The sequence below is a fragment of the Mus caroli genome, unplaced genomic scaffold, assembly GCF_978045245.1.
Source record: "Mus caroli unplaced genomic scaffold, Mus_caroli_1 scaffold_10, whole genome shotgun sequence".
NCBI lineage: Eukaryota > Metazoa > Chordata > Mammalia > Rodentia > Muridae > Mus > Mus caroli.
This window is the reverse complement of record NW_028227265.1, coordinates 35,502,498-35,530,283: the sequence shown is the minus strand read 5'-3', so window position 1 is coordinate 35,530,283 and position 27,786 is coordinate 35,502,498. Positions and strand designations below refer to the sequence as shown.

The 27,786-nt window shown below is 43.4% G+C and overlaps 1 protein-coding gene across 2 annotated transcripts in view; it reads right to left on the bottom strand.

Moving 5' to 3' along the window:
- Amfr (autocrine motility factor receptor) overlaps positions 1–27,344 on the bottom strand; it is a 41,392-nt gene extending 14,048 nt beyond the window's left edge. The window contains exons 1-6 of one of the 2 annotated variants that reach the window (XM_021169645.3): positions 26,938–27,344; positions 19,578–19,670; positions 14,368–14,532; positions 13,143–13,295; positions 1,526–1,566; positions 1,177–1,309 (exon numbers count right to left, since the gene is read on the bottom strand). In XM_021169645.3, the coding sequence (XP_021025304.1) occupies positions 1,177–1,309; positions 1,526–1,566; positions 13,143–13,295; positions 14,368–14,532; positions 19,578–19,670; positions 26,938–27,192 (840 nt within the window). In that variant the 5' untranslated portion in view covers positions 27,193–27,344. Of the gene's footprint in view, positions 1–1,176; positions 1,310–1,525; positions 1,567–13,142; positions 13,296–14,367; positions 14,533–19,577; positions 19,671–26,734; positions 26,771–26,937 lie in introns of those variants that run through there. The other variant, XM_085843699.1, reaches the window with a different exon arrangement.
- Positions 27,345–27,786: the final 442 nt, after the last annotated feature.

Below are 27,786 nucleotides of genomic sequence, written 5' to 3'. Positions count from 1 at the left end.
CAGAGGCTCTTTAAGGTCGGTGAAAGGGAAACAGAACAATCTCTCAGTATGTTATATAAATGCATGTATTTATCCGATGGCCCTAGACAGTACACATGGCTCTTCCGCCTAGGCATCCTCTCACTGTCACAACCTCTCCTGAGTAATCAACCCGAAATTTAAAAGCTTAATGTAAAAAGATGTCCAATCATGCAAACTTACATATTCATATATATATATATATATATATATATATATATATATATATACATATACATACACATTAAGTTGTATAGACTCTAGATCTGTTTTAAGAGTGTAGTGTTTATCTGCAAGGTTTTTTTTTTATAATAAAACTTATAAAGTTAAAAAAATAAAGCAAAATGCTAAACCATTTTCATCTTCAAAAAGTACACTTATAAATGTGATGTCCCAGTACCTTTTAAATATTACCGTGATGAGTTTATAAATTGCCCATTACTACACTGACTCTTATCGTTATTAGTTAGATTTTTTTTTAAATGCCTACCTGTCAAAGAGACTTAAATTTCCTTCCTATGGTACTGGGGACCAACCCCAGGACATGTTATATTTTATAGGTGAGTGCTCTTCTCTTAGCTACATCCCCAGTCAGTCCTTGGTGTTTGAGACAAGGTCTCAGTATATACCCAGGCTGACCTTGAACTTGATGATTCTCCTGCCTTTTCTTCACAAGTCTTAGAATTATAGGTGGGTAAGACTGAACTGGCTTCACACCAAAATTCCTGACACACCAGTTTAATGAGGTAGATTTTAAGTACAGAGACTTTGTTCTCAATTACAAAGGTAGGAAACCATACCATAAATCCTTAGAAGGTAAAAGCAGCAAGAATTCCTTCCCATTACCACTAAAGAGCATGTGTTGAGTAGGAAAGCCACAGACACTGCAGGGAAGGCCCCTTTCCCATGCTCTAAGGATGCTCTATTGACTGGTCAGCAGTTTAATGGCATCTCCTAGCACAGCACTTACCTCCTGCGCTGGGCACCACCACCTGAAGCAGCCCCACAGCACTGCCTTCCACCTAGATGCCAAAGGAGGAAGGCTGCCCAGTCACCCTCAAGCCTCTTAAAGGGTTCGTCCACGTTACCTTGGGTATTTCGTTGTTTTAATGTACAAGCCAGGGTCGGCCCTGTCAGACCTCTCCCTGGGAGACTCACCAGCATGTGAATGTGGTGCATGAGGTCCAGGGACAGGAGAGTGAGCTCCATGACAAAGTCGGTGTAATACACATAGGTTCCCTTTCCTTCCCATGTCCCTTCATGGTTGAGGTCCCAGAGGTGAATTACATATCTACAATATAGACAGAAAAGAGAACAGCATGTTAACTGACTATTACAAGTAAATTTAACTTAAACCTGTTTAGTTTAGTTTAGTCACACTGTTATATATTTTCCTTTAACTTAAACATTGTATAGTTCAATTACACTGTTATATGTTTAAAACTATTACATCTCAAAGCCAACTGAACAAGCAACTGTCAGTCACCTCTCCAATATTTCTACTCACCTTAAAATCACATGAGCTGTTCTCACAGTCACAAGAAGAGACTGCAAAAGAGAAATACTTCTTAGTCTAATTAAAAAGCAGATTTCTAAAAAACAAACAAGATGAAAAGTAAATTGGTCAAGTTTATCACCCCCAGTTTCTGAGGAATATCTTCCTAACCCAGGAGATCAACTTGTGCTGAGCCTTTTCCAGCTGATAGCAATAAAGCAGCCATGCCTGCCCACCTCCTAGGAATGCCCTTTCCAATAATGAGGTCCATCCTACGTGTCAAACACCCACTTCTATCTCACACAAGTCTAAGTCACCATGGTTGATTACCTAAAAGGGGATCTGACTGGGGTGACCCTGTATTGCCAACAACATGTCACCTACAACTGTCACACTGTCACACATGGGCACAGCAGCTCTGCCCTCAGGCTTTTGTATCCTTCATTTACCAGAAACAGAAGAACAAAGGAATCAAACCCCAAAGACGACTCTCATGCTATTTTTTTTTTTTAAACTAGAAACTGATCTTAAGAAACATTTCTTCAAGCCACACATGATCATACACACTAATAATCTCAGGACAGGAGGCTCAGGAGTTTGAAGCCAATGTATACTGCCTGAGTACTGTCTAAAATGGGGAGGTGAAGTTGCTTGTTTCTTGAAACAAGGTCTTAATATGTAGTCTTAGATGGCCCGCAGCGATGTATGTAGACCATGCTGACTTGAAGCTCAGAGATCTCCCTGGATTCTGGGATTCTAAGTATACAGATGCACCACACCCAGCCATTCAACCTACTTTAAATGTGTTTACTTTTAGGTATATCTTTCTCGAAGTTTGGCGGACTATGAACTGAAAGTTAGATAATCGGGACAAAAAAAAAAGCAAGTAAGAATATAGTTCAAATAATACTTTGTAATAAAATACTTAAGGCAATCTAATTATTACATGTATGTATGTTTTAAATAGGTCTTTTAAAGAGGAAACACATTTACTACATACCTTTACATATACATACTCAATTGGGATTACATTTTCAATAAGTACTTAAATGTTTTCCTAATTTTAAAAATTGTAATACTTATTTTATGTGCTTGATGCACACCACATGCATGCCTGGTGACCTTGACCATCAAGAGGGTGTAGGAGCCTTTGTAACTGGAATTAGGGACAACTGAAGGCTTCCATGTGGGTGGCTGGGAATGAAACCTGAGCTCACTGAACGAACAGTCAGGGCTCTTAACTGTTGAGTCATTTCTCCAGCCCTGGACCCTTTCTAATTTTACATATACTCTGAATTGAATACTACTGGGCAAAATAAATTTTAACCTTGCTTCTAACAAACTCCTAAATATTTATACCTAATTTGTTTTGACAATAAAATCAGTATCTTCAGTATATCTACTACATAGCTCTCTCTTATCCAAAAGAGATGTTGTTTCTTTCCTTTTTTTTTTTTCACACAGGATCTCACTATATAGCCATGGCTATCCTGAAACACACTATATAGACCAGACTGGCCTTGAACTCACAGAGATCAGCCTGTCTCTGCCCCCCAAACACTGGAATTAAAAGCGTATTTTATATACATGTAAGGTGTGTGTGTATATGTATGTGTGTGTATCTTTTTTCCTATATGTCGTAATGCATTACCATATTATATTATAGGTAGCCTGTCCTGGTTTATACCTAGTGTTTCCTTTGCTTCATTAATCTTGTACACTATGATCATTATTAAGCAGATAGAGGTTATCTGGTGATAGTCAGAATTTACTGTCAACTGGATAGAATCTGGAACCACCTAGTAAATGGGCCTCTAAGCATGCTTTCAGGGTTATATGGATTAGATTAAATGAGGCAGAGAGACCCATCCACTCTGTGTGTCCACCATCCCGACTGGGACTCTGGACTGAATAGATAGAGGAGAACTGAGCCACAGCGTGTGTTCACTGCCTTCTGCTTCTTCAGGGCAAATGCAATGTGGAAAAGCCAGCCTCCTGCTCCTGCCACCATGTCTTCCCTGCCAAAACAGACTGTATCCATCAGGAACAATAAACCAAAATAAAGCCTTTCTCCTTTACTTTATCACAGCAACATTAAAGTAACTAGGACACTCAAACACAAGCTCTAGGACACTATCTAGGTAATCAAATAGTTGGCCAGTTAAATAACCAGCAGGTGAGTAAAAGCAATATGGATGCCCTAAACAAATAAATGACTCATGCTTCAGGCAGCCCAGGACCCAGAGTCGCTCTGCTCCTCAGGACAGTGCAGAATGGACAACTTATACTGTGGGGCAAGTGTAGCGGCTGAGTAGGAGAGGGCATGTGACATGGAGTTTAAATGCAGCACCAAACCCCAAAACTTATCAATGATTACCTCCAGAATTTTCCATTTAATAATTTCAGCTATCAGCTTACTGAAGATAACTCAGACTGTGGAGAGTAAAATTAAAAGTATCTAGTATATTTCATCTTTCCAATTAGCAATTATAGGTAAAGGTAATTACAAAGTTGGTCTTTGGCTGAAGGAAAGTTGAATGTAAAGAGCACAGACTGAAGAGATGGCTTGGTAGTTAAGAGAACTTGCTGCTCTAGCAAAGGATCTAGGCTTGGATCTCAGAACCCACGTGGTGGTTCATAGTCCCCTGCAATTCCAGTTTAAGGAGGTCCAATGTCCTCTACTGACCTCTGAAGGAACCAGGGATGTACATGCAACAAATATATACATGCAGGGAAAACACTTGGACACATAAAAAAATAAACTAAATAATTCTAGAAAAATATTTAACATATATAAAAAACTTCGGGTTCTGGGTGACTGAGAGCACTGGCTGCTCTTCCAGGGAATCAGTGTTCAGCTCCCAGCACCCACATGGCAGCTCCCAACTGCACTCCAATTCCAAAAGTCTAACATCCTCTTCCAGCTTCCATAGGCACTGTACACAAATAGCACACATACATAAATATAAGCAAAACACCAACACATACAAAAATAAACCTTTAATTTTTAATTGGGTTTCTACCAGAGAAAAGTGGTATCTTTTGTTGTTGTTGTTTTGTTTTTGAGACAGGGTTTCTCTGTATAGCCCTGGCTGTCCTGGAACTCACATTGTAGACCTGGCTGGCCTTGAACTTAGAAATCCACCTGCCTCTGGCTCCCAAGTGCTGGGACTAAAGGCATGCGCCACCACCGCCCAGCAAAAAGTGGTATCTTCTTTAAGTTTTTAGAAAGCATTTTTTAAAATTATTTATTTAATGTATATGAGTACACTGTAGCTATCTTCAGATACGCCAGAAAAGGGCATCAGATCCCATTATAGATGGTCATGAGCCACCATGTGGTTGCTGGAAATTGAACTCAGGACCTCTGGAAGAGTAGTTAGTGCTCTTATCTGCTGAGCCATCTCTCCAGCCCCATTTTGTTTATTTTTAAATATTCAGGGAGGAGAGCCCACACCCAAGAGTACACAAGAAGCACTCACTAGATTCAGTCAGAGGATATTAAAGACAAAAGAGGAAACCATGAAGGTGGAAAGTGGCATGTGGGGAGGTCCAAGGGGAATCCAGGAAAAGCTGGGATAAACCTGATCAAGATACACTGTATGCACATATGAAACTGTCAAAGAATAAATAAATAAATAAATAAATATTCTCTATATAACAAAGCTCAGGCTGGTGAGATGGCTCAATAGGTAAAGGCACTTGTCAATGAACCTAACACCATGAGCTCAATCCTGGGACTCACAGGATGGAAGTAGAACTGACTCTCACAAGAGTCCTCTGACCTCTACACATACACTGTGGCCCACATATTCCCCTCGTACCCACGAATAACTGGGTCCTGCTGGTCAGGACAAATGGTGCCTAAAGTGGGGCCAAGGTACCTTTTACCTTAGGTGGAGATTATGGAGTTTAACTCCCCCAGAGTTCATCGCGACTAAGAAAAAATAAGCAGTTGAGGAACGCTCTCATGGCTCATGGGAGAAAGCCGTCCTCAGTAATGGGAACTAAACTTTCAAAAGAGGCAGCCTTCATTAAAGGCTTAAAGACATCTCTCAGGAAAAGAGGGTTATGAGTTAAGAAAAAAGATTTGATAAACTTTTTTATTTTTATAGATCAAGCATGCCCCTAGTTTATCATTGATGGGACAGAGATACATTGTAAAAAATGGCGAAAGGTAGGCAGAGATTTAAATGATCAACTAGCTAATGAGGGTCCCGATGCGGTCCCTGCAACCGTATTTTCTTATTGGGGAGTAACTATCAAAAGCTACCACTGTGCCTCCTCTCACTTTTCTGGCAGAGTTCCCAAAAGAAGGAGATAAAAGAATTAAAATTTGAACATGAGAGAGAGAGAATAAGTTTCAGAAAAGCAGTTATCCCCTGTTTGGGACCTTTTAGCAAAAAAGAGGGAAAATGAGAATAAGCTATTTCAGCTCTCCTGGGGACAAAAGGAAATTGAGACGTCCTGCTTCCTCTCTGGCTTCTATGGAGATATACTTAGTTCTGGTTAGGATATCTGGGTCCCTTTGAGACATCAAGTTTTATTCCCTCTCTGTCTATTGTCTGTCCTTGGTGCACCATTTGTCCATATGTTTTGTTGTTTCAATGATTGTTGTTCTGTGTTTCATGTGGGAAAAAAATGGGTAAAACTTTATCTGTTGGCTGTCCATCCTTTGATTTAGTTTAACTTGTTTAAAAGGCAGTCTCAATTTGCACAGCAGAAACTGATAAGTTATACTGCACTGTGGGTAGGAGTCAAGTACAGCTGGAAAAGCCCTGCTAGAGGCTGATTATCTACACAGGAGCTCTTAAAGGGGCAGACAGCCTTTTGCTTGTAATAGAAAGTTAGCTTAAAATTGGGAATTCAGGGTTGGAGTCATTCTAAACAACATACAGCATGAACGAACCCAGGAAAACAGGTCTTTAAAGATACTTCAAAATAGGGACAATCTTTGGGCCAGGACTCTGGCAGAGTGCTCAGATTGAGAAATGTTTGCATTTGGGTTGAGGCTGAGCTCTGAGGGGAGCAACCTCAGTGAGGCTTGTGTGGGAACTTCTTTTGTTTCACAAACCATGACTAGGGAAGTTCTTGAGACCTCACCTCTCCCTCCCTCCCTTTTAGCTAAAAGAGCCTTGTTGCAGACCTAGCTAGATGTTGTTTTAAATAAAGTTTAAATTCAAAGTTTATAAAAGGTTAATCAAGTTGTGGAATTTATCAGGACATTACGATTTGACTTGCCTACTTTATATAAAGTTATAGTGTACAGAGTTTACATATATGTATATTGTTTCCTAAGTGAAAAATATTGTATTTTAGTAACTAATGCTTTTAAGTCCTTGCTCTCACACAATGAGCCTTTTAAGTTCTGGAGAGTAGCTGTAACTCCAGATGAGATTCATAGGCAATATCTTTTAATACTTAGGGTTTTTTAGCTATATTAGAAAATTGTGCCGGGCGTGGTGGCACACGCCTTTAATCCCAGCACTCGGGAGGCAGAGGCAGGTGGATTTCTGAGTTCAAGGCCCGCCTGGTCTACAGAGTGAGTTCCAGGGCAGCCAGAGCTATACAGAGAAACCCTGTCTCGAAAAGCCAAAAAAAAAAAAAAAGAAAATTGTGGTACAGAAAATCTAAGAAGGAAAAATTGATTTGCTTCAAAATTTTATTTTCAAAAGCTTCCAGGAGATATTAATTGGCTAAGACTTCACCTTGAGGGCTTAAAGCAACTTAAACCTTTGTTAGGTGCTATCTAGTGAGATTCAAAATTACTGGTGAGAAACAAAAAGGTTTCACAGAAAGCAGAGGAAACTTCTGTGATCAATTGTTATCAATTATAATCAATGGAAATTAAATATTACTTGCTCATTTTATTTATGTGCCCACAACAAATCTTTGGCAAGAGAAAACATTGTTGTAAAATCATCCTTCTTCACCTCAAAGTAAAGTTTTAACATCCATCCTATTAGGCCACTGTGGTGCTAATAAGGAATTGTAAGATAAATTCATATATTTTAGAAAAACTATAACAAAAATTGTGTCTTAAGAACCTGACTGAGTAGCCGGGCATGGTGGCACACGCCTTTAATCCCAACACTTGGGAGGCAGAGGCAGGTGGATTTCTGAGTTCGAGGCCAGCCTGGTCTACAAAGTGAGTGCCAGGACAGCCAGGGCTATACAGAGAAACCCTGTCTCGAAAAACCAAAAAAAAAAAAAGAACCTGACTAAGTGTCTGTTCCTTGTTCCAAACAGCCATTAATTTGGTTATTATAGAATGTTAATATTTGATCTATTGCATACTATCATTTTAAATAAAATTGATAATCATTATCCTAAAGATAAGTTAAAAAATTGTTTTTAAGCATGCTTCTATATCTTCTATAAATTCATGTATGCATCCCATTTACTGTGCTTAAAAAACAGCCCTTCTATAGGAGAAACGTATATGTGAATTGGATCACACACTTATTCTTTTGAGTTTCCTCCTGTTTCAACACAGATAATTAAATTGTGTGCTGTAGATGGTATTTTAAAATGTTGAACAATCAAACTTTAAGTTGTATATTAATAGTCAATATTATATCTCAGAGCTTACAATTGCTTAAAATTGTTCACCCCTCAGATGCTATTAATTCTCAAGCTTGCAATTGCTTATGCAACTTCTAAGAAAAAATACTGTTCCTTTAAGAAGACTGTTTTTGGACCATTAAGAAATTGTCCTGGGTTGCCTGGAAAAGACCTCCAAGATTTGCTTTTGTGTTATAGAGGTTTACATAGAGCTTTAACTGAAAAGGATTACAGATAATTCCTGAAAGGATACAAACTCAAGATCCTTGTTAATTAGACTTACTAATCAAGCTGTTTTTCCCTAGAAGATAAAATTGCAAAGCTTCTGTAAGGCAAAAGACATCGTCAATAAGACAAAAAGGCCACCAACAGATTGGGAAAGTATCTTTACCTATCCTAAATCAGATAGGGGACTAATATTCAATATATATAAAGAACTCAAGAAGTCAAGAAGACTCGAGAAAATCAGATAACCCCATTAAAAAATGGGGCTCAGAGCTAAACAAAGAATTCTCACCTGAGGAATACCGATTGGCTGAGAAGCACCTAAAAAAATGTTCAACATCCTTAATCATCAGGAAAATGCAAATCAAAACAACCTTGAGATTCCACCTCACACCAGTCAGAATGGCTAAGATCAAAAATTCAGGTGACAGCAGATGCTGGCGAGGATGTGGAGAAAGAGGAACACTCCTCCACTGCTGGTGGGATTGCAAGCTTGTACAACCACTCTGCAAATCAGTCTGGAGGTTCCTCAGAAAATTGGACATAGTACTACCGGAAGATCCCGCAATACCTCTCCTGGGCATATATCCAGAAGATGTTCCAACTGGTAAGAAGGACACATGCTCCACTATGTTCATTGCAGCCTTATTTATAATAGCCAGAAGCTGGAAAGAACCCAGATGCCCCTCAACAGAGGAATGGATACAGAAAATGTGGTACATTTACACAATGGAGTACTACTCAGCTATTAAAAAGAATGAATTTATGAAATTCCTAGGCAAATGGATGGACCTGTAGGGCATCATCCTGAGTGAGGTAACCCAATCACAAAAGAACTCACACAATATGTATTCACTGATAAGTGGATATTAGCCCAGAAACTTAGAATAGCCAAGATATAAGATACAATTTGTGAAACACATGAAACTCAAGAAGAACGAAGACCAAAGTGTGGACACTTTGCCCCTTCTTAGAATTGGGAACAAAACACCCATGGAAGGAGTTACAGAGACAAGGTTTGGAGCTGAGACGAAAGGATGGACCATCTACAGACTGCCATATCCGGGGATCCATCCCATAATCAGCTTCCAAACACTTACACCATTGCATACACTAGCAAGATTTTGCTGAAAGGACCCTGATATAGCTGTCTCTTATGAGACTATGCCAGGGCCTAGCAAACACAGAAGTGGATGCTCACAGTCAGCTATTGGATGGATCACAGGGCCCCCAATGGAGGAGCTAGAGAAAGTACCCAAGGAGCTGGGGGGAATCTGCAACCCTATAGGTGAAACAACATTATGAACTAACCAGTACCCACTGGAGCTCGTGTCTTTAGCTGCATATGTATCAGACAATAGCCTAGTTGGCCATCAGTGGAAAGAGAGGCCCATTGGTCATGCAAACTTTATATGCCTCAGTACAGGGGAATGTCAGGGCCAAGAAGTGGGAGTGGGTGGGTTGGGGGGCACTTTTTGGATAGCATTGGAAATGTAAATGAATAAATACCGAATTTAAAAAAATGTGGAAAAATTAAAAAAAAAAGAGTTAAGATCACCAATCTTGACAAGTTTTTTCATATTCATTGTAATTGTTGTCAATTAACTAATTGTGTAGATCCTAATGTTGATAAGGAATCTGCTGTTATGATTTTGTTAAAGAGACCTGCTTATGTTTTGCTGCCTGTTAGAGTTAGGAAATGATCCTTGGTTTAAAAATCTGGGAATGCAAACTTGGAAAAGGTCAAATGAGCAATTTTAGGATTTACTGCTTTAATTGCAATTTTAACTTCAATATCTACCACAGCTTTAGATCAACAGCTACATACTGCTCATTTTGTTAATGAAATGCATAAGAATATTTCCATGGCTTTGTCAGAGCAACTTACTATAGATAAAAATTGGAGGCAAAGGTTAATGTCTTAGAAGTCTCAACAATAAGACAGGATATAGCAAGTATTAAGGCTACAAAGACAGAAATTTCAGATATTAGAAGAATGTTGCTTATTCAGTGACATTCAGAATTGCCTCTAGTATTGTTAGAGAGATAGTGAAAGAAATCAGGCTTTACTATCCACTACAAAAGAGTTAGAAATCTCGGGACAAGCTTAACAATGTAAGATTAGAATTCTTATTATAGTTATGTACGGCAGAACTTATTGTTGCCATGGTTAAGGCCTCACTACAAGCCACTCATGAAGCCAATTCTACCCTTACTAGGGATTGTTGAATTTGTCGTTCGTCCCAGCCTCCTTTTTATGAAGGAATAGCTCTTTTTAGAGAAGTGATTGCCACCAATGATACTTCCTTTCTGAAATGGCATCTGGAGTCTAGAGAAGGGCTGACTCTTGGCCAAATATTTGGTATTGGTCTCTGTCTTTTAGGACCCCAGATGCTTCCCCCCTCACCCCTGTTTGAAGTGTGTAATCAAACCCTGGCTCACTACCCTACTTCCCAGCCTTTTGGGATCTTTCGTGGGTATTTTGCTGCTTTTGTCTTTTGGCCCTTGGGCCTTTAATAGATTAACCTGTTTTGTTGAGTCACAGATTGAAGCTGCATTAAGCAAGCCAGTTGCAGTTCACTACCATCGACTGGATATCAGAGACTCAGACGAAGATCTCCCTTCCACCAATGCAAAAAGAGCAACTGCTGGCCTCCAGTTTTCTGCCCTTGCTGCAAATGCGAGTCCCCTTGGTTCCTCAAGCCATAGAGACAATAGAGATGAGGAGGGTGACCTCCAGCTCCTAATGTAGCCTAAAGAGCCACAAATTGCGGTATTACCATTGGCATAAGTCTTGTGGGTACAGCCCACAGAGGCCTTGTTGAATCTGAGGTTGACAGTTCTCCTTTAGGAGCTGCACAGGACTCAGACCTGTGCATATTGGTTCATGATAATACGAACCCAGTATGAGTACCAGTGTGGGTGCAAGGCTATGCACTGCAGGGGAAGGTCCAACTAGACCGTTTCTGAGTTCCCTAAGAGGCACACCTGGTTTGCATGGAGGTTGGTATCTAATTCCAGTTACAACCAAAAAATCTTTCTAAGGCTCTGCCTCCTCTCCCCAAAAGATACTAAGAGCCATGAGTGTGGGTTGTGACATCACCCACGGGAGGAATCAGGTCAATGCTCTCCCAGCAGGTTAATGCCCACTCATCCAAGGAAGAGAAGATTATTTAGTCACCTCAGTTAAGTGTGGCCTTATTAAATTAATTCAAAGGGGGGAGATGTTAGAGATCCATACCATGAGAAAGTAAGCCTTTTGCAGTTTCCCACCCTAATAGCCAAATGGCCTTGTGTTGGGAGCCGGTCACTTCCTCCTCCTTATCCATTCCTGGCACCTAAGACCCTAAAAAACTGAATTATAGTCCCCTCTTCCTTATCTCTTCCTGACTCCCAAGACTTCTAAGGACCTGAGTTATGTGCTGAGCCCAGCTTGACACCCCAGGGTTTTAAGGAGGAATCTACATTCCTGCGATAAGACTCAGGGTGCCTCTTGCCTGCAGTCAGAATTCAGCCTTCATGTCCCCAGATGCCTATTTCCCCTCACTGTGTACTTATAACCTGGCTTTTCAGCCTAATAAACTCAGACCTTGACAGGAATCTTCCTTGGTCTCTCTCTTCTTTCCCGCCCATTACTCTTGCAGGTTTGCGGTTCCCCTCGTACTCATGAATAACTGGATCCTGCTGGCCAGGACACACATGAAATAAGTAAACACCACTAAAATTTGTTTTTGCAGCCAAGCATAGTGGCACACCTTTCACCCTAACAGTCAGGAAGCAGTGGCAGGCAGATTTCTGTGAGTTTGAGGCCAGCCTGATTTACATAGAGTTCCAGGTGAGCCAGAGCTGCATAATGAGGCCATTTCTCAAAACAAACAAACAAACAAAAAATCATAGAAGGCTAGAGACAATTCTTGCATATCATGACATATCAATCTCCAGCAACACACACACACACACACACACACACTAAACCCCTTTAAAGTAAGAAACACAGTTTAAATAATTATTATATAAATTTTTATTTGGCTTTAAAAATTATTATATATATTAATATTCACCACAAACCGTTTCTTTTAAATCTTGAAAGGAATGCTTTTCCTACTTTAAAGGAAGAACATTAGAACTGCATTTGCCTCTTTGAAACTTCAAACAGTTCACACATTAGGGCTCAGGGTCTCCACCACCAACATAACAGAATTAATAAGGAACCAAATGTGTAAAGAATTTAAAATGATTCCTGCTGGGCTGTGACCCAATGGTAGAAGACTTCCCCAGGATGTACAAAATCCTACATTTAATGCCCAGCTCTGAAAAAAAAAAGTAAATTCCCACAACAGTCCCTAGCATGTGGTAACTGCTGTATGTGATCTATGTGCACATGGAGGCCTGAAAACGATGCCAGCTATTCTGCTCTGTATATCTTTGTCTCACTGTCCTGAAACAAGGTCTCTCTGTGAACTCAGAGCCAGGTTGACCAGCAAACCCAGCACGCCTGCCTCTGCTCCACAAAGCACTAGGGTCAGAGTATGTGCACACTGCCACACCTAGCTTTTACAATGGTGCCAGGATTCAAACTCAGCACCTCACACTTCATAGCGCTCTCACCTGACAACCCAGCCCCCTAGTCCTGAATTGCTGAGAAAAATAATTCTCCAAAGATCATATGAAATAGGTCATATAAAAGCATCCAGTACCAGCACCCAACAAAAGCAGGAAACCAATATATGCCTGTTAAAAGTCAAAGACCAAATATCTTTTAAAGCAATCTGCCATCCACCCTCTGGTCTTGAAAATGTTTAGGAATCTAATCAGAGACAGCCTGTGCCTGGCACCTTACCTCTGCAGCCATGAAAGCCAAGGTGTGCATGCCATGTGTATAGCCTGTGACACAGCAGACAACTGCCAGTCCACAGCAGGAGAGCAGCATAGCAATCAGCAGGGACAGGACTCTCCCATGGCTGCTCATTGGAGTGGTGGGAGAAAAGGAAAGCTGAAAGGGACCGAACAGAAAAACAGTTAGTCCATTCTTCCACCATGGCAACTGCCCTCAGAATTCAAGATCAATTTGGTATCTTTGCTTGGGGTATCACACTAACACAGAAAAGCCCAAATTCTACCATGACCTAAATACATGAGCTGAGATTTATAGATCTTTATCATTTAATTTACCAGACATAATATGCACTATATTTCCATGAGATTACAATCTCTAGAAGGATGTCAATTAGCTAACGTTTTATAGGACTCAGACAGTGCCCTTTTCTGCTTTGTTTCTGCTTTTCTTGCAGAATTCACTTGGAGGCCTAGCCTGTTAGGGCTAGGACATTGGAAAGGAATCAGGTGCAGAAGTCTCACTCATAATGGTATGTTGATCCTAGGCAAGGACAAGTGCGTGCCTAGAAAGGAGACCTGGAGCTATAACTGCTACTGTACTGGATGCTGGTTACAATCAGCCCAGAAAGGAAGGCTACCAGCTCCACCATGTAAGAATGGGAACTGGAAAAGGAAGAAAAGCCTTCAAGAGTAAGACTAACTCACAAAGAAGCGCTAGGCCATCTCCATCAACACTGACACAAGGTCCTAGAGTGGGCTCTGCTGGGAGGCTGCTTCAGATGTGTTTACCTCAGCCTGGATGAGGTGTTCACTGGCACAGGTCTGACCTGAAGTCTCAGGCAGATCTTACAGCCAGACTGGAAGCAGAGGCAGCTCACTCAGTCTTGACTCCAAGAAGAAAAGTACATACCAGTGAGAAAGAAAAGCTCCACCAGTTAGGGCAAGAGAAGAAAAATGGGGAACTCTCCAGAGAGCTCAGGATGTACACAGGGTATATACATCAAGGCTCCTTCACACTCTGACCTAAGCCAAGGCTAGGAGTGGCTATAGGGCTTGGGGAATGGGGGCAAGGGAGCTCCCTGGAAAACAAGCATCTTACTGCTGCAGGCGGTGACAGTTGAGCTAGCAGGCCTTAGTATGCAACCCTGTGACTTTCTCACACTGTGTCTCACATTAAACTTGGCACACACATGTGACTGAGCAAGGAAAGAGGCTGGCTAAAAACTCACGTATTCAAATCTGTCTTTGCAGAGTTGAACCATCAGATGCAGGAAGACAAGTCCAGCAAACCAGAGGCACCACATCACCACTTCCTCCACAGTCTGGACATTCAGCACTCCAAAAATGAAAATGAACTTGTAGAAAATAAAATTCCAAAACTTGTCTTTGAGATGCTAAAAAGAAAAAAGTTTGTAAAGGTGAGTTCCAGCATACCAAGTCGACTTCATTGATGTTAATAGAACAAAAGCAAGGTTACAGAGCCCTCTGTACAGAAGGCAAAGAAAACAGTTATCTCATAATGAGTAGAGGTAAGACAAAGCGATTGTGAACTGAAACTTGCAATCTGAGACAGCTATAAAATTTTAGCCATTAAAAAGCAGTTGCTGCCGGGCGTGGTGGCGCACGCCTTTAATCCCAGCACTCGGGAGGCAGAGGCAGGCGGATTTCTGAGTTCGAGGCCAGCCTGGTCTACAGAGGGAGTTCCAGGACAGCCAGGGCTATACAGAGAAACCCTGTCTCGAAAAACCAAAAAAAAAAAAAAAAAAAAAAAAAAAAAGCAGTTGCTTTGGTGGCACATGCCTTTAATCCCAGCACTCGGGAGGCAGAGGCAGGCGGATTTCTGAGTTTGAGGTCAGCCTGGTCTACAAAGTGAGTTCCAGGACAGCCAGGGCTACACAGAGAAACCCTGTCTCAAAAAAAACAAAACAAAACAAACAAAAAAGCAGTTGCTTAGTATCCTTAAGTACAAAGAAGTAAAAGTATATTATATTTTATAAGTTCACCAAGGTTATCAGTATTATTTTTAAGACTTCTGTACCCTGACTTAATAAATAATAGAAAAGATTAAACTTTCTAAATAATCAAAACCTATAAAAGTAGGGCTGTGGAGATGGCTCAGTAGGTACAGTATTTATCAAGCACTGAAGACCTGAGTTTGGAACCCCACACCCAAGAAAAACCAGTGGAGAAGCATGCTTGTCTGCAGCCCCAGTACTGAAGGGCAGAGTCAGGGAGATCCTTGCAGCTCATTGGCCAAACAGTCTAGTTAACTGATGAGCTCCAGGCTCAGTGAAAACCTGGCTCAGAAAAAGAAATGGAAAGGGGCTGGAGAGATGGTTTGTGGCTAAGAGCACTTACTGCCCTGGCGAGGGTCTGGCTGGGTTCCATTCCCAGCACCCACAGGAGGCGGGTCACAAAGCACGTGGTGCAATAAACTCATGCAAGCACATAAACCAAAATCAGTTCTTTTAAATCTTTAAAAACAAAAAGGTGCAAAGAAATGGCAAAAGTCCTCCAAAGTCAACCTCTGGCCTCCACACACATGCAAATATACCCACAAACATATACGACATGCACACATATAAATACACTCCACACAAAAAATACTAATAAAAATTAGAAGTCAGAGAAGGAAGGAGGGGCTATGATCAGGATGTAAAGTGAATAAATAAATTAATGTAAAAATTAAAAGGCTACTTGCTAGTATATAATCAATAAAATATTTACAACAAAAAATATTTAAAACTATATCTATACAGCTAAGTATGGTTATATCTGCCTATACAATCCCTGTACTTGGGAAGCCAGGTTGGACTGCACAGGATCCTGTCTCAAAAAAACAAAACTTGCCAGGCAGTGGTGGTGCACGCCTTTAATCCCAGCACTTGGGAGGCAGAAGTAGGCGGACTTCTGAGTTTGAGGCCAGCCTGGTCTACAGAGTGAGTTCCAGGACAGCCAGGGCTACACAGAGAAACCCTGTCTCAAAAAACAAAAACAAAAAAAGAACAACAACAACAACAAAAACAAACAAACAAAAAAAAACCTTAAACCAAACAAAATAATATTAAAGTAAAATAATGTCCTTAATATTTACTATCTTTTTTCCTTTGTTCAATATGAAAATATTTTAGGGCTGGAGAGATGGCTCAGTGGGTAAGAGCACTGACTGCTCTACCAAAGGTCCTGAGTTCAAATCCTAGCAACCACATGGTGGCTCACAACTACCTGTAATAAGATCTGACCACCTCTTCTGGTGCGTCTGAAGTCAGCTACAGTGTACTTATGTATAATAATAAATAAACCTTTATAAAAAAGGTATTCCATAAGCCATAGATTATGTTCTTCTTTGCTACATTATTTTTTTAATTGTTATATGTGTATGAATGTTTTGCTGTATGTTATATCTGTAACACATGAGCTGCCTGGTGCTCCCAGAGGTCAGGAGTGTTGGGATACCCAAGACTGGAGTTACAGATGGCTGTGAGCCACCATGTGGGTTCTGGGAATCCACTCTGGTCCTCTGCAAGAACAAGTGCTCCTAACTGCTGAGCCGCTTGTTCTTCTACACAATGAAAACTTACAGCTTTAAACATTATCACTGTCTTGGGCACGGAAAAGGTGAGGGCACAGTCGATGAGTCCTAGCAATCACGGACATTAAATACCTGGTTATCTAGCTACTGATGGAGGCAGCAAAAAGCTTGAGAAAGGGAAGAATAAACTCAAGGGTTTTCTTTTTCTTTGAGACAGGCTTTCTCTGCATAGCCCTGGCTGTCCTGGAACTCACTCTGTAGACCAGGCTGGCCTCGAACTCAAGAGATCTGCCAGCCTCTGCCTCCAGAGTGCTGGGATTAAAGGCGTGCGCCAACGCTGCCTAGCAAAAGTATGAGACTTTTAGATATGATCTTTATGGACTGCAAATATTTTACAAATTTAAAATAAAGTTAAAGCTGGGAGTATGGTTGGGTAGTATCTACAATCCCAGCACTTGGAGGTAGATGGCAGCGGCAAGAGGGTCTTGAGTTAGAGGTCAGCAAGACCCCAACCCAAAGAGAAGAATTAATCTGAGAGTTTAAAACACTACCCTGACAGATATGTTGTGTTCAGAGAACAAAGTTAACTCAGAAAAAGAGAGAGAGAGAGGGAGAGAGAGAGAGGGAGAGAGAGAGGGAGGGAGGGAGGGAGGGAGGGAAGGAAGGAAGGAAGGAAGGAAGGAAGGAAGGAAGGAAGGAAGGAAGGAAGGAAGGAAGGAAGACTTTTATAGCTCTCTCCACAGAAAAGGCAGGCCCCAGAAGCAATGCTGCCACTGCTCTTACACAGTGTATACAGCTAGTCTGGATGCTGGTTCTGAACACCATGTCCCAAGAAAGTAAACCTGGAATCCTGGGTGAGCATCTGTTTCTAGGGCAGGAACAGTAGGAGACCTTGAAATATCACTGGTTGTGGTCTCTGGTTCTACTACTGTGCAACTGTGGTATCCTTGCCAGGACATGTCTCAGTTTCCCAAGCTATAAAGTGGATCTTTGTATAACAGCCTATGTCTCACAAAATAGTTGGCAAATTAAGTGCATTAGTATATGTAAAGTGCTTTTTAGACAGCCATAACAGGCATTAAATGTTTTAAATATTTTTAAATCAAAAACTCCCTGGCGGGAGAGCTGCTGAGTACTTCCTGCTCTTAAAGAAGATACAACTTCGCATCCCAGCCCCCGCATGGTAGCTAACAACCATCTACAAACTGTAACTCAGTTCTAGGGGTCCATTCCTTCTTCTAGCCTCCACAAGCTACAGGCATTCAGACAGTTCACATATATACATGTAAGTAAAACACTCATATACATAAAGAAATCTTTAAAAACAAACGTCAAGAAAAAGAAAGAAACAACTCTCACTGACCTAAGCCTCTATTTAACATTGTAGCACTTATTCTACTTGGTTCTCAGTGTCTTTGCCTCTAATATTACTCTTATTTCTTAAACTTTAAGAGCTCATGGAGCGGGAGCTAGTGAGATGGCTCAGTGGGTAAGAGTACCCAACTGCTCTTCCAAAGGTCCGGAGTTCAAATCCCAGCAACCACATGGTGGCTCACAACCGTCCGTAACGAGATCTGACTCCCTCTTCTGGAGTATCTAAAGACAGCTACAGTGTACTTACATATAATAAATAAATAAATCTTTAAAGAAAAAAAAAAAGGACCCATGGAGCAAATCTATGTAAATTCTTTAGTCTTAGCTCAAAATAGTTCTGGATTTGTTTTGTTTTGTTTTGTAGGGGGGGGGGTGGTCTCTGTGGTTTCTCTGTGTAGCCCTGGCTGTCCTGGGGCTTGCTCTGTAGACCAGGTTGGCCTAGAACTCAAAGGTCTATCTGCCCTGTCTCTCGAGTGCTGGGAAAGTGTGCACCACCATCACCCAGCTTCAAAATAGTTCTTAATAAGCACCACTGGGTGGTGTTCATCATAGAGCAGGCCAACAAAGAGCAGCAGAACACATGTGGCCTAGACTGAAAGGCTGAGCTTGCCAATAGCAAAAGCATCAGACCCTTGAAGGTAAGGTTTCTGTAAGGTTTGCCCTGACAACAAACACATTAGAGGAGACAAGGCACTGAGCACCAACCGCTGACTCAGACAGCAGCCACAGGCCTATTCCACGTTCAGCTCACAAAGAACCAAGGCTTTGAAGGAGGAGGAATTTTTAAAGAAAATATGAAGCATGAAGTATGAAGAAAGGAGCTTCTGGGGCAGTAGAGACGGAATCCCAGCACTGGGTCGCTGAGATGTGAGGACTGCTGAGCTCAAGGATGGCCTGCTCGACAAAGCAAGTTGCAGGCCTACAGAACTACATAGCAAGGCCCTGTTTCAACAAAACAAAATCATTAAGAAATAGTTCTAATGGGATAATCTAGCTATCCTGAGTACAATTAAATGAACTATTTCATCAAGGCTAGCTTCTCTACTCTTATTCCTGTTCTGTGAGTACCAAGATCTCATTGGGAAACTCTTCCCAAGCAGGAAACTCTACTCTTGGGAAACACATGCTGAAGTATCTACCTAGGGTAAAATTGTATGATGTCCCCTACTTAATTCAAGTGGATTAGAAAATCTATGTAAATAAGTGACTCTAAGGACTGGGGAGATGACTCGGAGCTGCAAGCACTTGTGACAGTGTCCAGATCAGTAAGAGCCCAGCTGAAAAAGGAAGATGGAGAACAAAAGGAAGACTTAAAATTCTCCTCCACACCCGCCAAATACAGGTGAGTGCACTCAGACCCATGTGTGTCCAGATGTGTGCGTGCGCACACACACACAAAAACACATGTAAAACTAAAACATGAATCTGGATGAAACACATGCAGGAGTTCTTTGTAGTATACATGGAACTTTTCTATATGCTTGAAATAGAATAGCATTTTTAAAATTTCTTTTCAAGACTCTGATCACTTACCTGTCTTTCACTCACTCGAAGAGGGCCAAACACAATACACTGGATAAGCTTAGCCACCAACATCAAAACACAGCAAGCAGTATTCACCAGAACCTGCACACAAACCAAAGAAAGGAAGTTTAGTTCTGGTGAGGCCCAAATACGGTGCAGTTTCCGATGGGCCTTTTTGGTTTCCTAACAGTGCAAACTGAAGCTCTGGCTCCACAGCTCATTGAGTCGGACCCCTGCCCCACTGGGTGCCCTCCAGCAGGCCGCCTTCCTCAGATTTGACAGAACCCTACGGAAACTCTGTATTGTCTCTGTAAAACTGGATATACCAAGCTTGGCATAGTATTACAGATGTGTGATGGCACACACCTGTAATGTACACACTCCAAAGGCTGGGGCAGAAGGACTAAAAGCCCAGTCCAGACACTGTCTCAATAAATAAGTAACCACAAAAAAGTATGTACCTTCACTCCCACATGAACTTTCAGATAGCTACCAGATAACTGGTCTAAAAGTCACATCATCAGTAAAATCCAGAACTCAAAGATGCTGCCCTGACAAGTGGAAGAGGGTAGGATTATGGAGGAAAAAAAAAATCCAGATAATGGAGAGGGACAACAAAATGGAAAGATACTCTGGGTACCAGTGCCAAAACCAAGGCCTTCTTCCACATTTATTGACAAAACTTCTGTTCTTTCTTCCTTTTTTTTTTTTAAAGATTTACTTATTATTATACATTAAGTACACTGTAACTGACTTCAGATACATCAGATCTCATTACCGATGGTTGTGAGCCACCATGTGGTTGCTGGGATTTAACTCAGGACCTCTGGAAAAAGTCTTACCCACTGAGCCATCTCGCCAGCCCAAAACTTTCTTCTTTAAAATAATTTAAAAATAGGAATTTTCAGACAGCAAGTGGGTAAGTCATATTTCCCTTAGTTTGGTCATCGCTATTGTTTTGAGACAGATTCTCATGTACCCTAGATTGGCCTTGAACTCCTTATTCTCCTGTCTCCAGGTCCTAAGCACTAGGATTATAACCTCATGTCACCATGCCCACCTGGTCTACCCCTCTATTTTTAAAAGCAAATTATAATGGAGGGAGGGAGAAGAGGAGGGTGAGGGAGGACAAGAGGGCATATGATGAAAGGGGCCTTCAGGAAAGCAAGCTCCCTCACATCTCTCCAGGTTCCCTCTGTATTCCCACCACACACTCCTGTGGAAGAACACATAATGGCAGCCCTACCCCACACAAAAAAGAATAAATCACGCTCAGTTCTATTCTGTTACCTAATGGGGCCAGGAAGTAAGATATTTTTAAAGGATTAAAACAAAAATAGTTCCAATGGTGTGTTGGGGGAACTATTTGGTACTTTACTGATCTAAAGTCACATAGTCATAAAATCATTCAATTAATGAGGTAGAAAAAAAACAGTTGACCAAAAATCCTACAGCCTTGGGGCTGGAGAGATGGCTCAGTGGTTAAGAGCACTCACTGCTCTTCCGAAGGTCATGAGTTCAAATCCCAGCAACCACATGGTGACTCACAACCATCGGTAATGAGATCTGATGCTCCCTTCTGGTGCATCTGAAGACAGCAGCAGTGTAACAGTGTGTACTTAGATATAAAAATAAAATAAATCTTTAAAAAAATCCTACAGGCTTTGACTCCTTATGTAAGAACCCAGTTCAAAAACATTTTAGCTCACACCTTTAATTCTAACACGTCAGAGAGACTTTTGGAGGTAGGAAAGAGTATAAGTTGAACTTTTCAAAAAAAGATTTAAGAAAAATCATTTATGCACCTGGGTGTGTGCGTGTGTGCCTGTGTATGTGCACTGGTGCCTGTGGAGACCAGAAGAGAGTGTTGGATCCCCTGAAGCTGAAGTTACAAGTGATTATGAGCCACCATGTGGTTGCTGGGAATTGAACGAAGTCCTTGTGGAAGAGCAGGAAGTGCTCTTAACTGCTGACGCATTTTCCCGGCCCTGCAAAGAAACTGTAATACATCATTTTTTAAGTCAAAAACTTAAAAGAGCTTAACTGAAAGTTGTAAAACCAAGTTTTGTTCATGACTCAGGTGCAGTGGTTTTTGGGTAGAGAAATAATGGTAGACTAAGTTTGAGTTCAAAGTCATAATCTTCATTTCTTTTCTCTATCCCTTGAACATTTACTAAAAAAGTATGTTCCAATTAAGCTGTTGGAGTTTAGTTGATCATCTTTGCCTGGTAAGGGAGTTGGTATGAGGGCTGTGGGTTTTCGTGACCTAGCTTCTAACTTACATGATTGAAGTTTCCATTGAGTGGCAAAATACAATGGAGGCGCACCTGTTACAGGTCTACTTCAGCACCTTAAAAATGAGTATTGTCAGCCGGGCGCGGTGGCGCACGCCTTTAATCCCAGCACTCGGGAGGCAGAGGCAGGTGGATTTCTGAGTTCGAGGCCAGCCTGGTCTACAAAGTGAGTTCCAGGACAGCCAGGGCTATACAGAGAAACCCTGTCTAGAAAAACAAACAAACAAACAAAAAATGAGTATTGTCAGAGCTGGAGAGATGGCTTAGGGGTTAAGAGCACTGACTGCTCTTCCAGAGGTCCTGAGTTCAATTCCCAGCAACCACATGGTAGCTCACAACCATTCTTAGTGAGATCTGATGCCCTCTTCTGGAGTGTCTGAAGACAGCTAAACTGTACTTATATATAATAAATAAATAAATCTTTTAAAAAAAAATGAGTATTGTCGTTGCCGGGCGTGGTGGCGCACGTCTTTAATCCCAGCACTCGGGAGGCAGAGGCAGGCAGATTTCTGAGTTCGAGGCCAGCCTGGTCTACAAAGTGAGTTCCAGGACAGCCAAGGGCTATACTGAGAAACCTTGTCTCGAAAAACCAAAAAAAAAAAAAAGAGTATTGTCAGGTTTCTGGGGGAAAATTATTTTTGAGATTTTATTTATTTTTATTTTAAGTGTATGAGTGTTTTACCTGCATGTATGTCTGGGTACCACTTCTGTGTGTGTGTGTGTGTGTGTGTGTGTGTGTGTGTGTGTGTGTGCAGTGGAGGGAGTTGGTTGTCAGACTGGCAGCCGAGAGACACTCCTGAGTGCTGGGAGCTGAACCCCCTAGAAGAGTGGCAAGTGTTCTGAGTTACTGAGCTATCTCCCCAGCCCATTCCCCTTTATTAAGATTTTACTTTATATGACTTACACATGTGTGCCCGTGTACTCTCCAAGTGCCCATGGAAGTCAGGCATGGTAGATCCTTCTAGACCTAGAGTTATAGGCAGTTGTGAGCTGGGACCACACTGAAAGTTCCTTATAATCCTGGGGTTCCATCACCCATATCTAAACATTTCTATTTTAATCTAAATGGAAGACTTGAAAATTAGCCCATCACCTGGTGGTGGGGCACACGCCTTTAATCCCAGCACTTGGGAGGCAGAGGCAGGGGGACCTCTGTGAGTTTTAGATCAGCCTGATCTACAGAGTGAGTTCCAGGACAGCAAAAACTACACAGAGAGACTATGTTTTGGGGTGGGGGTGGGGGTGATGAAATGTAGCATGTCTATAAAGAAAAACAGGGCTTGAAAAACTATGTGGAGCCTGGCCTGGGTTCAGACCAGAGGTTGCACTGCAGAGCTGGCCTGGGCTGCCTACCCAGACCCTGTCTCACAGAAAAGAAAGGGATGGGGGAAGGGAAGGAGGAGAGAGAAAAGAAAGCACACAGTCATGGGCGGGAAATGTATTTAAAAGAAATAACCTTTACAAGAACACCAAGGCAATGGAGGGTTGGAAAAACTAAAGTTTAAGGTTCTGAATTGTGCTTTCTTGGAATAGTTTAATGATTATCAACAATGAACTACTCTACATCTAATTATTAAAAAAAAATAAAAACGTTTAAAAAAAAATAAAAACGTGTTGGGGCTGGGGCTGGGATGGCTCAGGGGCTGGGATGGCTCAGGGGCTGGGGTGGCTCAGGGGCTGGGTGGCTCGGTGGGTAGAAGCTCCTGTTGCTCCTGCAGAGATCTCACTTGGTTCCTAGCACTCACAATATGGCTCCAGCCATCTGGAGCTCCTGTTCCAGAGAATCCAATGACGCCTTCCAACCCCCAAGGCACCAGGCAGGTGTGCAGTACACTTTTCTATATACAGGCAAAACACTCATACCCATAAAACAAATCTTCAAAAAAATTAAAGAAAAAAGCCCTAACTTCACAAGTATTCAATATGTCATCCCAATAAACACAGTAACTTCTCAATCTCAACTGAAAATGTAAATATTGAGCCAAGCATGGCGGCCCAGGCCTACAAGTCTATCATGGGGGAGGGGAGGCTGAGGCCACCACACTGGGACTGACAGCAGCCAGCACAGCACTCTGTCCTAAGCATCCAGACTGGGTCTCTAAAACCAGAGAAGAAAAAGAAACTCAACAAAACGAGCTTCAGCTGCTCAAAGGCACTAACAGGAGCATTTGACCTTTAAGCCCTAAATCAGATGCTTTCTAGGACCCCGGACACTCCTGCAGAGTTGGCGTGTCGGCCCCGACTTCAAGCCCAACAAGCATGGGACAAACTGAGTCTCTAAGAACCATAAACCATAGGTCTGCTGCAGCAAGCCTGATCTGAACAGCCACTTCCCTTCACTTGGACAACAGAGAAGAGCTATTTTAAAATGTCATCTGTGCCATACACATAACTCCTCTCACAGGCAGAATCCAATCAAGCTAAAAGGGTTCGCCAGATCACTGTACAAGAGCAGAGAAATGGAGCCCTCGTGTCCATCCCTGAAGACTTCACAAACAGGCAGCCAGTGGGTCCACAGGAGGTGCAGATAGCATCAGCCCAGGAAGGGCACACGCCTGACAAGTCAAGGTAACGTTAGATAAAAGTTCAAAGCAGCATCCAGCTCGGGGAAAGAATAAAATGCAGGTGCAGGTGTGAAACAGAAAGAATATGTGCACATGTATACGCGTGTAAGCCACAGAAATGAACTGGGTAAAGGACTTGAGGCTGACTGTTTCTTAGGTTCCCATTTAAGGCCAGCACCAGCTACAAGGAGCTGAATGGGACGCGGGTGGAACAGGGACCTCCTTTCGCTGTCTATCACTTTTGTTTACTTTGACCTTTGAAATATGAACTTGCAGGATCTGTCTTTTAAAGTTTTAAGTTTAGAACCAACCTAACCAGTTCTGAAATTCCACCTACTTTTCTCACTGCATGTGGCGGGAGGAGTGACAAGCCAAAGATGGCTGTCATAAGCCACAAGTGAGCCTCAGCACCACACCTGGAGAGATGGAGCCTCAAAAAAGGCTTGTCACCTGTCTCTCAGCAGGGCCACCTCCTCTTACCTCTAGTCTCCTTCCAACCTCTCAACTCCCTTTAAGTCAGAGAAGCTGTAGTCAGTCCCACACAGCACGCCTTTCTCCTACCTGGAAACCCCACAGGACTTCACATGTGTTCTATTGTCACCTATTATAAGTAGCCTCATTTACATATGAGTCATTCGAGGGTAAGGGGAAAGTGCTGTTGGTAGCTGTGTCTTCCTCGGAAAGGTTTTCATCTGCCTGTGCTAATACCAGACCTCCTGAGAGACTACTGCATGTGTCTACAAAGACAAGTTCTAGAGAGTCTGACAAAACAATAACTAGTAAGACCTCCGACTGGCAATGACAAAGGACAGGTTCTTGTTAATCTTGCTTGGCATTGGCAGACAATGTTTTGTTTTTAGGCGGGGAAGGGGTTCCCCCCTAAATGTCTAAGGCCTATGAGTGAGGCTCAAGAAGCATCCATTTTGACAAAGGCCCACCACACTGACACTCAGTGTTACCTGCCAGGAACAGGAGAGGTTTTTAAAGAGTGTGAGGCATAGCTGCACAAAGTACTAAATGATAAACAAAACTCATGGCACACACAAAATAGATCTGGGCAGACACCATGCGTGCCAAAACTCCAGAGGACATGCAAGAAAACCGAATAAAGCTCAACTGAGAAATAAGGATTCAAAGGAGGGGAAGAAATGATCAATCTGTATGAGGTAAGACTGTGCAAAGAAAAAGAACATTTCTTACAAATGACAATTCTCAGAAAAACCAAAGGGAAGGCCTTAGATTAATGTTTTATGAAGTGTTATTAACCTTGGAATTTGAACATGGGTTTTGCAAGAAGAAACTTACGAAAAAAAAAAAAAAAACATTAAACAATAAATACTATTGGCTGTTCTAGTAATAGAATAATGGTTCCGGCTTAAAACAAGGTATCAACGACTACATACACTACAGTCTTCACCCTTGTCAAAAGCACTCCCAACATAATAATTCTAAGTTGTTTACCCTAAAGATGAACAGTTCATCTTTTCATAGGAGTAGAGAAAGGGGAACTTCGCCCTTCACTGCCTTCTATGAAACTATGCACCAAAGGACCAGGAGGCGTCATCTGCAGCCCACGAAGTTCACAAATCCCGCTGCTTCCTGATGAAGCACAGTGGGAATAATTACAACAAATGAGTTGCATTATAGTTCTACAAACTTAGAACATTAACCCCTCAGTCATTTACAGCCTTCTCTAGGCGCCGTGTGAGGAGATACGATCCCCACCAAGCCACAGGAAATCCAAGTGACAATTTTTTAAATCCGGGAGCAACTTTTCCTATTTCTGAGGGTTCGTAGAAGAGGCACTCAAGTGCAAGGTGAGAGCAAAATTTTCTCAGATCTGCCCAGCCTAAAATGATGTAACAAACGAAGCCAGTACTTGTGGCATGTGGCCGTTGCTTATCTCGCACCGGCAGACAAACTAGAACCCTTGTTTCAAAATGGATCGCTAAACGGAGGAATCGCGTTCAAAAGAAGGGCAGCCACACCGATCCGAATGTTTTTGGCTGCCTTCTGTCAAAAAGGGAACAGTCACAAACCATCGCGGGGGGTGGGTGGGGGGAGATAAAAGGACGTCGCTGGTCTGTTTGCTTCGTTAAATAGCGCCCACCGGGGCTAACGCATTGACAAATAGCACCATTTCGAAGTTGTTTGGTGAAGAGTAAAATGTCCCCCTAACTCTCGGCCTTCTCTTCGTCGGCGAGCCGCCCCCAACAACGCCGAGCTAGACCGGACGTGTCGCGGCTTCTCACAGCCTCAGGTCGCCGTACCCCGCTGCCCTGGAGCCCGCGGGCCCGACCGCCCTTGCCTCGACTGTTCTCCCCGGCATCCCGACACCTTCTCTCCGGGGCCCGCCACGCTCGCAGCGCCGCTGGGCCTCGAGCCCCACGCGAGGGCCGCGGTCCCCGGGCCGAGGAGGCCCGGGTCAGGGCCCGGCCACGCCCCCCCGCGGATAATGGGTGACATGGCGGCTCCCGCCCGCCCCCGCGCCCGGCCCGCAGCCTCGCTCACCCACACGAACAGGCTGTCCGACAGCAGGTACTGGGCCACGTCGCGGGCCCGGGGGCCGCCGGCGGTCAGGCGCGCCGGCGCGAGCGCCTCGGGCTGCAGTGGGGCCGTTAGCGGCTCCGGCTCCCCCGAGCCGTCCTCCGGCTGACTGAGGGCGCGGTAGGCGCTGACGATGGTGCCCAGCAAGGCCAGGCCGCTGAGGCCCGTGTAGGTGCGGAGGCTGGGCCACGGGAAGCGCTCGAGGAAGAGCAGCGGCATGGCGGCAGCGGCGGGCTCCGGCCCCCGAGGCTTCCCGCGCTGCGGCCAGGCGCCTGCGGCGGCCTTGCGAAAGGCGCCCACGGGCTCTGGCGTCGCTGCCGCCGCCGCTGCCGCTGCCGCCGCCGCCGCGCCGGGCCGAGCCGGGCCGCTCCTAGCTGCTCGCGCCGCTCCGCCCCGCGCCGCTCCCGCTGCTGCCCCTGCCGGCGCGGAAGAGCCTCGGCGGACTCGGGGCGGGCCGCCGCCCCTAGCGGGACGCGGGCGGGACGGGCGCGGGGGCGCGGCCTTCGTCCCCCGCCCACAGCCAGCGCTCTGCAGCCCCGAGGGCACAGGACCCGGCCTGGGGCCCCGCGTCCCGGCCCCCTGCAGCATCCTTGGCGACCCTGGGCCTACTGAAGCCACGGGTGCGCCTGAGCCGGGCTCTGGGGTGAGCCTGACCCGTGGGCAATGACGGCAGGCCTGTGTGCGTGGTCAGGCGGCAGGGTGAGGGTGCGGGACCCCTGCCCCTAGCCACTTGTCCCTTGTTCCTCTCCGCCAAAGCTGGTAAACCCTCCATCCCACCACCCTGTGGACTAGAGGCTTCCTTGGTGTCCTAAA